General features: G+C 45.8%; 1 protein-coding gene across 2 annotated transcripts in view; it reads left to right on the top strand.

Annotated features, from left to right (window-relative positions):
• Positions 1-11,636, top strand: part of LOC119404822 (ras and EF-hand domain-containing protein homolog) — a 115,499-nt gene extending 103,863 nt beyond the window's left edge. For both annotated transcript variants that reach the window (XM_049419028.1, XM_049419027.1), the window contains 6 exons: positions 2,973-3,481; positions 4,638-4,719; positions 5,395-5,509; positions 6,151-6,270; positions 6,702-6,778; positions 7,914-11,636. In XM_049419028.1, the coding sequence (XP_049274985.1) occupies positions 2,973-3,481; positions 4,638-4,719; positions 5,395-5,509; positions 6,151-6,270; positions 6,702-6,778; positions 7,914-8,010 (1,000 nt within the window). In that variant the 3' untranslated portion in view covers positions 8,011-11,636. The remainder of the gene's footprint in view (positions 1-2,972; positions 3,482-4,637; positions 4,720-5,394; positions 5,510-6,150; positions 6,271-6,701; positions 6,779-7,913) is intronic.
• The last annotated feature ends 1,939 nt before the right edge of the window (positions 11,637-13,575 follow it).

Raw genomic sequence — 13,575 nt, 5'->3', positions numbered from 1 at the left:
TAGCGATATTGTTTGTGAGGCATCGTGTGAAGACGATGAACTACAGTGTTGGCGCTCATAATTAATTGAGGACATAAAACTGCAGTGATTTTTCATATTCTACTTATCTGCTGGCGTAAAGCGTTCGATGGGAGCCTATTCACTAACGTGCACTCTTTTACCATTGCCTCGAGAGAACCTGAGCCGCCAGGAAACGCCTCAGACGTGTTCTAGAGGCACAAAGTGCCTCAGATTATCACTGCTATTCACACTATTGGCCCTTCTGGCTCTGCTACCTACAGATTTGTGACAATAAGAATACTTTAAGGTGACCTAGACAAAGGAAAACCAATATATTTAAGTCAAATAGCACGGTGGTTCCCTACTAAACAATCAAAGTGAATAAGTATACAGGGTGTTTCACGTAAGCAGAACCAAATATAAAACAAATTGGTTAATTGCCACTGAATGAAATCAAAGGTGTTTGGTTTACCGTCATGTGGCGCTCGTTATGGTATGCTTTGTACTAAGCTTAACAGGTAAATAAATAAGGGCTATCATACGACATCTTTAATATGCACTTTAGGGCCAACTGCGCTTTGACACATCGTAGAGCGCGTTTAAAACGACCGATCCATTTTTTTTTTTCGCAGCGGTCATGCTGGGAGGTGAATATTTTCGGGCTTTTAAAGAGTGTCCCCGAAATATGAAATAAAACCACGTTCGCAGACCGTTAAATATTAAGAATAAAGCAGAGAACGTATTTTAGCAGCAGGTTACAAATGACATATTACAATAAGCAGACGGGCGAAAAAGATGGCTGAAAGCTTGCACTAAGCCGCGCAAAGCTCGACACATAGCGAAGCGGATCACTCTCATGCATATTTATTGCTTTATCTAGGCATAACTTGGCAGTAGAGAGGTTGAACTTGGCTGTAGCGAGGCTTGAACTTGACTTGAACATGGCTGTAGCGAGAGTGAATTTGGCTGTAACGTTACTGAACGTTTGCTTTAACTTGGCTGTGGTGGGGATGAACTTCGCTATTAGGGCGCATGAGACCGATCAGCTTATGCCTACGACCAGTCTTAGTCTTTCGGGTAGAAGAGCTGGACGGCATCAGGCGCCTTGCATCGTCGTTGGCGTATGCCTTCCATCGCTTCGGGGTCTTGAAGCCGCCGTTGTCTTTCCAGTTACCTGGTATTCTCTCGTTGTACGTACTCAGGGTCTTCGGCTCGCTGTCATCACTTCGCAGCAATTTGTTGGGCTGTTGCCTTCTTCATTTTTAGTGGACCAGTGTTAAGTAGGGGAATTTACCCCATCTCTGTGGCACATACCCCTTTTTGATGATGATAGTTTTAGGGGCGAAGCTCCTTATAGCGGCACCCGTTCGTCCCTCGTAGCGTAGTATGTAACCAGTCTTACGCTTTGACCTGCAAGGTGGTGCCGGTGGGAGATTTTTCCTGTGCGTTGTTGAACAATAAAAAATTCGCAGCGTTAGCTAAAAGCCGACTTCGTCTGTCTCTCATTCCCATTAGCAGCCATTCTTTACCTCCAAGGTAGTGCCTGGTGAGATTTCTCCTGTGCGTGATTAAACAATGAAAATTTTGTTCAAAACGCCCTTGATTGATGAAATAAACCAACGAAAGACGCCAGATGTTTTCTAAAAACAAAACGAAAAGACGCCAGCTGCTTAACGAAAGACGCCAGATGTTTTCTAAAGCAATGGTTTTCTAAACAATGAAAATTCACAGCGTACATGTAAAATTAAAGTGAGCTGCCAGTCGTCATAACTCACCGAACCTTTAGTATAAACGCGCCCGATCTCACGTCGGTGATGAGGTACTGGGCAGAATTCACGGAAGATTCACGGTTTACCGATGAACCTCCGCAGCTTCGCCCACTCATCATCATTCACTCCGTGGATATGCTGTGATTTTTTTTTTTTTTTTGGTTCGACGGACAAGGAACGATTTTCAGAACACCTTCAGTATTAAAGCTATGCAGAGGACTAGACTGTGTACGGGATTCAAACGGAGGACAGCAATGAGAGCACTTGTGCTAACAATCAAATTATCATTCAAAGAACTTTTCTAAGAATATAGCAGGAAGAACAAAGACACGGTACGTCAGAATATTCCCTGTTACGTAAATGCTTGTTCTATTGCATCTAACGTCGGCACCGATAGTGGGACGGTATTTAGAATCTTCTTTGCATATAAGACGATCTCATAGTACTTACGTAAGTCAAGTTTACATCCACGAGATCATTAAAATCGCTGATGTGTGAAAGCCGCGAGACGCAAAGCAGCCCCATTCTTGCACTCGTGAGACTTTGCAACGAAGCACCGCGCAAGAAAACTTGGATCGCGACAGTATAGCGGCATCAGAATTTGTGTGAAAGACGCCGCACGTATAGGAGTGCGCAGCAGAGGCAGTGGCTATGAACAAGTTCCATGATATCAACATAACTATAGAGAAAGAAAATATCTAGGAAAAAAAAGGTAGGCTGCGCGTAGACGTTCGCACGCTCGTTTTTGTCTAGATGGCTCGAGCGGAATCACGTGACTCTGCTCCAGTAATAGGGACGCCTAGACCTCATCGCCTGTGCTCGCTGGAGCGCTCTGGCGGAAATATACAAGAATGCCACTATCGTTTGTTTTATTCAGGTGGCTTAGTGGCAGCAATATCAGCTTGAGAACCAAAATTCCGGTCGACGTTTATTGTTTCGCACGGTGGTGCTTTTATGGCAGTATCTTGTATCTTAAGATACACGATACATTGCTGAATGTATCGGAAATACAGATACAGATACTCGTTTTGCGAGGCGTATCGCGATACAGATACAAGATACCCAAAGAGTATCTAAGATACATGTATCTTCGATACTGCCCAGCACTGCTTATACGTGATAGCCCTAGAAAGATACTCAGCTGCTAGCTGTTACCCGCTCTTTACCCGAAGCACAGTTTTACCGGTCGCGTATTCTCTCCAGGTACCACCGCCGAGCTCCGAGCCCATCCGGTTCGTGCCAGAGCGTGAAGATCACGCCTTCGCCCAGCGCACTCAAGACGAGGCGGCAGAGGTCGCTGTCTCCCCAGAGGTCGGGTATTCCCCCCGTCCCACTCCCAAGGTCCAGGGTCACGTCCCCGGAGCCCAAGCCCGTACCGCGACGCCACCTCTCCAGACAGGACACGCCGGCAAAGTCGACCGACGAGCCCGACCTCGACAAGCCACTCGAGGACGGCGGCTACGTCGAGGACCGCAGGCGGAGCTCGGTGGCCCAGATGAAGGTCTCCGACCAGGAGACCCGGGGCAGCCGCAAGGTGTCGTCCGGCTCCACGTGTTCGCAGCTTCACCGACTCGGCAGTTTCAGCGACTGCACGGGACCGCCCGAACTCACGTTCAGGGTGGTGTTCGTCGGCGACGCGGCCGTGGGCAAGTCGTCGTTCATCATGAGACTCAGCAGAGGGATCTTCATGCCGCAACTAACCTCCACGCTCGGTAATTAGGCTTACATTTTATCTACTCTAGTTAACTCACGAGAAACAGGAAGTCTTGAGGACCTTCCAAATCCCCAAGTGTCAGACAATACTCAGAATAAACGAAAGAGAGACATGAGAATGAGTAAACGGTCATTTAGGGGTCGGATTTTCCGGTTCCTACAGTGGTCTATGCCTCCTTCAGTTCCGGAAGCTATGGCGCCATGACATTCCCTTAGCCCTTCCACCAGCTTGCGCTGCTTCCACTGCTCAGCGTACACGATTGGGTGGCCGCGCAGCTTATGAGGTGTAAGCTAAGCTGTCGTTTAGGATAAGTTATACGTTACGGATTGTGTTGGCGCTTTACTTGTCAGGCTACGAGTAGTAGTAAATAATTGTTTATTTGAGCAAATATGTACAAAAAGGGGGGAGGAATAGGCAAATGGCTAAATGGTGGCCGCACTGTAAATGTGTAGCTCGAGTGGCTGATATACCTGAACGGCGGCCATCAGTGGATGATGGAGGAGTAGAGGAGAGGTATAGGGGACATAGGGGTGGCTATTTGCATATTTACACAGATGGACCTAATAACTATTTACATGTGCACAGTCGCGCCCAATATGAGTTGTAACATGTCGCCCGTGGTCAAAGCGGAGTCGACACTGCACGGTGGCGCCGACATAAAAAAACAATCAGTGACGTAAGCATTGTTTCGACTGCTGGCATTTGCAAAACCAGTTTCACGTTTGCCGGTGTTAAAGTATAGGCATAGGACCCTTTCAACCGTGGCCACCGTGTCGCAACTCATATAGAGTGCCATTGAGCAAAGAAGGACCTAATCAGGCTCGAAGGGCTGCGGATCAACTTGGCTGTGTGACCATATTGTTCGGAGTTCTTTTATTGCGCATAATTATGATATTACAAGTGGCGATTATACAGACACAGAGGGAGGTCCCATAGTCAACAGACTGTACAGGGGACCTGCCATGAAAGGGAGGTACCCTTTACAGTAGTAAGTAGTACTGGTCAATCATTACCTCGTAAAAGAAAACGCAAAAAAAAAACAAGCCTGGTTGCATCGGTATTTACCGCGCGTCAAACGCAGCCTGTATCGACGAGAAGCGTGATTTTCTAACGCAGACGCAATTTTTGTTTTTTGTTTTTGCGGACGTGCGCAGGGGTGGACTTCCAGACGAAAAACATCTGCATCGACAACAAGAACGTTAGCCTGCAGCTGTGGGACACGGCCGGACAGGAGAGGTGAGTGACAGCTGAATCGTCTCGCACAAAACTAGACGGGTCAGCGATAGAGAGAGGGAAATAAAATGCACGCTGAGTACACCGTACTGAAAAGTGACGCAGCCTTTATATGGATGTATGCTGCGGTCTTCCTGGCTCACGTCGTATACCGTGTAGTACTCTGTGCAAATAGGTCGCCAGTTTTACGCGATTGTCCCCACTGAACGGCTAGCCCGTATTCTCGCTAATGTTTGCCTTGTAGATGTAGCATGCTCAGGCTCCTTCGTTTTAGTACCACATTACAATGTACTACTACTTGCCTTTTTCGCCTATAATGAGTAATCGTGAAATCATAATCATAATAATAAGTAAGCGTGCCTCATGATCATGTCGTGGTTTTGGCAGGTAAAGCCCCACAAATTATTACGAAAGAAGCACGTTTCCACCTGTTTCGAATCAGCTCACCGACTGGCGTCGAGAGGGGGAGGCTAATGTTTGAATAGTTGTGGTGTTGTTGTAGAGAGATGCGCCTCTTTTAGGTTTTGGTGGCAACTCGCGAAAGGGGTGCGTTTTTATGTCCTATGTGCGTTAGAATTCAATCGAAGTTCTTATAAATCACCTTTTTCTCTTAATATAAGACAATGCTGCGCTAAATTCATCGAAAAATAACCTTGCCAACCCACGCTTTCCACGCAGATTTCGGTGCATAACGCAGTCCTATTTCCGCAAGGCCGACGGCGTCATGCTCATGTACGACTGCACGAACGAGCAGTCGTTCCTGAACGTGAGGCAGTGGATGTCCGACCTCGAGGTAAGTCCAAATAATAATAATAATAATAATAATAATAATAATAATAATAATAATAATAATAATAATAATAATAATAATAATAATAATAATAATAATAATAATAAAAACAGAAGTCACACGATCCCTCATGCATTTGCCTAATACGGCTCTAAGGCGAAATTCATCTAGTTATTATCGGTCGATTGTATTGATCCCTCTCACCCCCCGAAAGCTTTCCAAACCCAACGTGGTTTTGCACTGCCTCCGGGATCGGAGGCATTGGCAGCGTTCTGCAGCGCACCTGGTTTTGCAGTGTCTCCATGATCGGCTCACCTTTCACCTAGCGGCGATGTCTCGCGATGACGACGTCATCACAAGACGTCACGTTATGTGACGTCACATTACATCACATGTGACGTAATAGTGACGCCACGATGACTTTACAAATTTTGGCTGTCTGTGAAGTCGTGGTGACGTCGTAGGGTGACATCATCACATGATGATGATTTTTTGCATCATTCGTGTTGACGCCGATGCCGACGGCCACTTTTCCCGTTTGATGAGGCATATTTGAGGCTTTCGCCTTAAATGAAGAAATTCATTATCGTCTGATTTGATCTCTGCGTGCTGTATGTGTATACCTGTGTGATTTGGCATCGCAGGAGGTGGCATCCCGCGGCATCCCCATCATGTTGGTCTCCAACAAGACCGACCTGCGGGACGTGTTCAAAATGCAGAGCAAATCCGTCGTGGAGAGAGAAGCCGGAGAGAAGATATCGCAAGTGAGTGTCGGGGGGTAACACCCACGAGCAACTACTGAGCAACTGTTAAGCAACTCTAGGCCTTCCGCATCCAAGTGGAGCTCATGATGTCGCATGCTAATCCGCGCACTGTTTGCGCGTTATAATGCACGTAACGAAATCTTTTCAGGTTCGCAGCACTGTTGCCGACTCGCGATCTCTACTCTCTTGCAGAAAGTTAGTTTTGCGGAATTTCTCGAGGTAGAGGAAGAAATTATGAAATTGACAAACGCCCGTTTGTAGCACAAAGCTCGAAGCAAAATCCAAACGGATTGTTCAGAAGAAAAGACTCTCAGTTTTTGTTTGTCCGGTGTTTCAGACACACCCCTTTTACTTAGTCATTTCATTTTAACGATATAAGCCTATTAAAAATAAAATTGGTGCTGATCGCGTTGGTTTCGCATGTCTTTCAGGAAATGAAAGCTATATTTGTGGAGACAAGTGCCAAAGATGGTTCAAATATTAACGAAGCTGTTGGCGCCTTGACCAGGTAAGCGGCCTATTCCGTTTCCTGTAATGTGCGAAGGCACTCCGACATAGTTTTTTTTTGTAATTTTAAGAAGCTTATAGGTTTCTGAACTTCCGGTAAAATAATAATTTTGTAGTTTTCCGCTGCCCTTAGCACCGAATTTCCTTCGCTAAAATTTATGAAGAAATACTAGAGGGCACCCGCCCTTCTGGGTTCACGTGGTTTTATTCTGCAATCATAATGTTGTCATCATTGGCCTAATTTATACCCGACATAGTACGAGGGCCTTCCCAGAAATTTCTAATTATATCCCTTTTTCTTGTTGGTTGGCCTCCTCCTACGCTGGAGGACACGGATTCTATTCCGCGCCACTGTGGCCGCATTTCGATGAGGGCGAGTCGCTAAAACAGCCGCGCACTTGATTTAGGCGCACGCTAAAAAACGTTAGGTGGTCAAAGTCCTCCCTCCTCTTTCCCCTTACCGCTGCGGTGTGCTCCATAATGATATCGTGATTTCTGGCGCGTCAAGACCCAGAAACTAACTAACTAACTAACTAACTAACTAACTAACTAACTAACTAACTAACTAACTAACTAACTAACTAACTAACTAACTAACTAACTAACTAACTAACTAACTAACTAACTAACTAACTAACTAACTAACTAACTAACTGAGTGACTGACTTCCTGACTAACTAACTAACTAACTAACTAACTAACTAACTAACTAACTAACTAACTAACTAACTAACTGAGCGACTGACTTTCTGACTGACTGATTAACTAAGTAACCAATTAAGTAACTGACTAAGTGAATAACGAACTAACTAACTAACTGAGTGACTGACTTTCTGACTGACTTATTAACTAAGTAACCAATTAAGTAACTAAGTGAATAACTAATTAACATGCTAAGCACATCAAGTTTCACAAACTAATTAAATAACTAACTAACTAATCAAGTAACTAGCTTAACATCCTACGCCTGAAAATTTTCTAACTTCGTCATACGACCCTGCCGCCATTTTGTTTTTCCCGTATTTGTGTGTGCGTGTGTGTTGCTCTAACCAACTAGCCCGTGTTTCGATAACTTACACAGTCTTCTTCTTTTTCTTTGTTTGTGTTTGCGTGTGTGTGTGTGTGTGTGTCTGTAGGAGCATGATGAAGCATGCCGTCCCCCACGAGAAGGACAGCCTCACTCTCAACGACAAACAGAGCAAAAGCTTCGCCGCCAAGTGCTGCAACAAGTAAACAAAAAAGAAAGCGGGACCGACGCAACGCCTGCGCGAATGTGCGCAACGGTTTACGAACTATACAAAGCCGATGAGTGAACATTACCACTGTTTAATTTCTATTATTTTTTTCTTGATTTGTTGTGCTCGAACATCAAACCTTGCGACGAATTCGGTTGTTGTCTGAAGTGAGCTTAGTGTCTGCTACAACGAATTATAAGTGGGAATTGTTGTTTAGATGGACGTTTGCCTCTGTACAACGCTTATTGCCGTCATCATCGCGTCATGACGTCATGTTCTGAACTCGTGATGTCATGTTCTCGAAGAGTTGTCCACTTATCAACCGTTTTGCTGTCAGTATGTGAAAGGCGTGGGATGTCGTTGCGGCTGCTAAAATAATTTCCATTGTTCCAGTAATCATAAGCGACGGACAAGCGCCTTTCAGCAACTGTTGCTTTCGACGACTAGATAGATATATTTCTTTAGAACTTTTCGGTATCATCTGAGAACGGAGCCAGAGATCTGTGGTGTTTGCGCCAGTCTCGTAGGTGGGCCAATGACCTACACTTCTTCGGTGACGTCAGTTAACTAGTGGTAGATCATTTGAGAATCTGTGGGCTGGAACACAGCAACTTTATATAGAGTCGTCACTGTGGAAGAAAAAAAGAAAGAAAAATAACTGGTGACGCTGGTGAACGTGAAAGACGATAATGTAAACAGTGCATGCAGTGGACGGCACTGTTGCCACATTAACCAAGATAGACCATCACCGGCCACCACCTGAGCTTTTTTTGGTCTATGTTACGCGAGAATACAACGAGTAGTACCTCGCATGCTGCTATGCCGCTAGTCTGAAGCTCGCGTGCGTAAAATTATGTTCAAATCAACCCTTCATGAATTGAGCACCGATGATGCACTATATGTGGCCATCTGTTTAGTCTGTGTGTCTTCTAGTCCCCGGCTTGTCAATTAGGCACTTTGCATGTAGTGTTTTCTTAGCCGACACTTTTCTTCGGCTGGGGGTCAGTTTTTTTTGTTGCTCTTTTTTTGTGTGTGTCTAGTCAACTTTGTACAATGATTTACACCATGACACTTTGCCGTTAGACCAAAAAAAAAGTACTGCGAACAGTGGAAGCACAGACTGTCTGGCATACGTTACGGTCAAGCTGTCTTAATGTTTCGGGAATCAGCACGACGTTCACATTGTACTGGTAGGCTAAACGTTTACCGCTGCCTAATTATGATCTTGCTTTTTTCTCGGTGACTTTGCCTAAATTGAAAGGGCGGTAAGACCACGAACACGCTGCTGATATTTGGCAAATACTGATTCTTGTTATGTACTCGCAGATTCAAGTGCCGCTGAATGTAGAACAATGTGTGGTGTGTAAAAGTACAAAAAGACAGTCAGAAAACGCAACGCTTCAAATAGGCTGCTGTCAGGATGACTTAGATGAGAATGAGTCTTCGTTTCTGGCTTATGTTTCAAGACACAAAAAGCAAAAGCCTGCGAAGATGTCAGCATGTCCAAATCTGGTACATGGTAGGGTCTGCCTAATACTTCATAGCTGTCGCAGAGAGACCGCTATCCTTCTTAAGAGTGACCATAAGAGTAATCTTAGCAGTGAGTTACATACACTCAGATGAAGTGTCGTATCGCCGTTCTCATGCCTTCTTGAACATTCTTTAGTCCCGACTTGCAGAAACACAGTGTTGTGCGCAACTGCTTAGACACGTTTAATGTTAAAGAGCGCAGGAAGAGCATCCAAAGCGAACGCGGAAAGCCGTTACTGCTAAGTTACGAGACGCAATGTGACAAGTTATTTCACAACTAGCAGCTTCATGCTTGGTTGGTGAACGCCTGGCAACACTGACTGCTAGTGGCTCCCCTACCGCAGCTGTACAACTAAAATGGCTAGTGAACACGTTGTTACAGCGCAGTGCCCACTATGACGTGTGACAAGAGACATCATGTGGGCATCAATCGGAGCATGTTAGAGCTTCATGGTACCCGACATGGGACCTGAGGTTGTGAATACGACCGTTGTTCTTATAAGTCTGAATGAGTGCTTTGATATACTATTGAAATCTGTCGTTATCTCATGGAACCTGGTGGAACCTAGGCATTCTAAAACGCGGTTCCTGGCACGACTGTTGCAGCTCTGAACAGTTCCTTAGGTTAGAACCTGTTGGTACCTGATGGAACATGATGAACAGTTCGATAGCGACGCGGTTGCCGGTAGCGGCGTTTGGTGGAGTTTAGAATGAATATCACCGCCGACAGGTGGAACATCTTGGTACCTGACAGAAACATTTGATGTGCATGTTTCTACGATTTGCCGTTTGACGGATAGCCAGTTGAATGGTACCGCGTTGTCTTTTCGATTTACGTGTACTTCGAGACGTTTTCTTTGGGATGATCAGTGCCCCGGAGCACTTCTACGGTAGAAGATGCGATGTAGCCATTGGACGTTTCGAATGCAGGCAGTCTGTTCTGTGTAACACTGCACGATGACGTGCTAGTTAGAAACTAAGACACAAATCTCAGCCCCGCCCACCAAACCGCGGCGCGCCCGCCCTTCTACAGCGAAGGACAGTCGTGCCTGCGGGTTTCCTCTGGAACCATAAGGAATTTTACTTGGCTAACGTAAATACTTCTCATATTAAAAGCTAAAGGTTCGTCGTTACTGCCTAAAACGTGACGTTTGGCTGAGCAGCGATTTCAATATCCATGATGAAATTTACCAGGACGTTCGAGTTTCCGACCTAAAACCAGCGACAAAAACGTGTGTCTATGGGAAAGTAAACTATCCGAAACACTCGAGATGTGCATGACGTCACGAAATTGAGTAAGCGCTATTGGTTGGAGCATTTACGCGAGTTCTTTGTGGGAGGTACAGCAATGGCTGTGCGCGGACCTGAAATATTTCTCTTAGTTAGTAACCGAGTATAACACATCTGCTGGCCTCTTTGGTTTCGCTGACTTCACCGTGTCACCGTGTTTGTTGGCGCACCGACAAAGCTCTTATGATCAGTGCAAAAGCTGCGTGCCCTTCCCATGCATTCGGGAGAGTCGCCTGTTCCTATGCGCTCCTACGCGTTGATACCTTTGGCAAGAGCATTTTTTTGCACCGTGCATAATCTCCTGTACAGCCTGTCCTACTGTTTTAAGTTATTTCCCTTCCCGCGTGCCGAGCGTGTGCGTCACGTGGCAGCCACGTCACCTGTGACGTACATGCTCAGCGTGTACGTCACAAGCGCGTGCGCCCGCGTTAGCCGACACGCTAGCGCCAAAGGCTGTGCAGAAGTTTTCATAAAGAAATATAAAACTGACACGAGGGGAACACATGTGATTTTACTTTTCCTAAATACTCGTTTGTGGATGTTGTTGGGTTTCATTTTTATTTTGCTTTTTTGTTGCCGCCGTTGTTGTTTGTGGTTCTCGATAGTTATTTTGTTCACTGTTTTCCATTCAAGCTGTATTTCACCATGTTGCCTTTCTCGGGAAAGTTTGAACGCGTGGTCTGTAAACCGCGTGCTTTTCTCGCGATCAGCGTTGTACAGTTAAGAAGAAAAAAAAAAAAGGCTTTCGCATGAAAATCTCACGCCGTTCATTCAAATAAATAAAGTACAGGCTGCTGTCTTCCAAACTTACGGTGTGCTCTTCTTTTTGGCCGATGACGAAATGGTAAGTAGGCTGCATTTGAACCGCGGCTATCCCTTTGTTATAGCCCTGAGGCTCTAACCGCCAATGCTTAGCGAAAGTTCAAACTGAAGTGAAATAGACGCGGCGAGGCCGGTGCGGCCATATATAATATATATATATATATATATATATATATATATATATATATATATATATATATATATATATATATATATATATATATATATATATATATATATATATATAGAGAGAGAGAGAGAGAGAGAGAGAGAGAGGGTTTATTATGGGAGAAAAGCTGAGAGGTCGGCCTGGATGGATGGATGGAAGGAACTTTATTTGGTCCTGAAGAACCCGAGAGGTCGGCCTGAATCAATTTTCTGACCTGCTACTCAGCGTTAGGAAAGGGAACTGGGTGGAAAAGAGAGTAGAGAGAAGGTGTTGAGGATGAAGGTGGTGATGAAACGAAACGGCCATAGAGTTTGATATAATATCTACTAGAGGGAACTGCGGCGCTGCAGTCGTTCAGCCACCATGGGAATGATGAGTAGTACATGGATTGGCCTAGTCTTCGTGCTTGCGGCTTCGGACGCACGAGTGACTTTTTTATCGTTTTGTTTTGAATTTTGTTTCGGATACAAGAGTGGCTCGGTGTGAACCTCGTAAGCCCGATTGGAATCGGTGAACCTAAACAGGTAAACGTGGTGAAGAGGGACTGCTGAACTTTTGCCGAACTTCGTATTACGATAAAGCGGCTGCAGGCGGCCACACGGAGCCGAAAGAACGAAGCTTACGCAAATCCATGTACTGCCCATCATTCCCATGCTGGCTGAAGCGTCATGCGTCGCAGCTTCCATAGACGCTAGCGCCACATTTACCTCTAGCGTGTTATTTTGAAACTCTATGGCTGCAAGTGCACAGAGGTTCGTCGACTGCCTGAGCCGTTAATCGGGCAGAATTTGAGAGCATATCGAAAGGCGCCGCAGATTTCCTTTATGCATGTTACACGTGATAGCACTGCTAACGCCGGAACACACAGATCAGCCAGCGCTCGCACGTTCCGTTTACCTACTGGGTAGAGGAGTCGTTGTATTGGGGCGTCCACGTCTGTGTAGAGCGTGCGAGCAGCCGGCTTTGCTCCACGGGCGGCACCTTCGGACGCGGCGTGCCCAGGAACATGCGACGACTAGGCAGATCGGTGCACGTTGATTTAAAGGGTCCGTAAACTACCTCTAAAAATACAAAAAAGCGAGCGCGTTATTCTGTTGTGGCGTTTCCCGTCTTTTCGGCACAATTCGCGAGGCCAGCGGCCTGTGCACGTGACGTCATGGGGAAATAAGCTCTCTCTTGGTTCATATACGAGGGACATCAGTTGTGAATTGTCGCTTACCTTGCTTTGTTGTCCAGTTGCACGCCCGTTTTGCCGTGTCTCGCATGACTATCATCGACTGGTTTCACTTCGTTTCGTACGTCTTCGACTGCGCAAGCGGAGATAACAGCTTGTAACCGAAAAGCGCGAAATCATGATTCTCACAACGCTTGGTGCTGACATTGCCCACGTTTTATATGAAGAAATAAGTGGCGAGGAGGAGATAGAGCCTGTAGGAAGGGTTGCGAAGGCGCGAAAGAAAGCACTGTCTCGTCCTTGAACTCGGAGTGGTTTAGGGGCCCTTTAAACCGGTAATGATATTGGTAAGCACATTCGTTCTGCGGGCTGTTCGCATTGCTCGAGGTTATCACCTTTTCATGTGACCGCGTATTTCAGAACGCCAAGAAAGCGCTCACCGTTTGTTGTGAATGTGCGGATGCGTGCTGTCACATCCCATGCAAAGGCGTCATTCTTTGGCATCGAGATGACGCAAGGGCCCTGAGGCCGAGTGCAAATTCGGTTTAGCAAGGGCACCCTTCAACGTTGCCACCCGT

The sequence above is a fragment of the Rhipicephalus sanguineus genome, chromosome 9, assembly GCF_013339695.2.
Source record: "Rhipicephalus sanguineus isolate Rsan-2018 chromosome 9, BIME_Rsan_1.4, whole genome shotgun sequence".
NCBI classification, from domain to species: Eukaryota; Metazoa; Arthropoda; class Arachnida; order Ixodida; family Ixodidae; genus Rhipicephalus; species Rhipicephalus sanguineus.
Note: the sequence above shows the minus strand (reverse complement) of the source record. Positions and strands in the feature narration are given on the sequence as shown.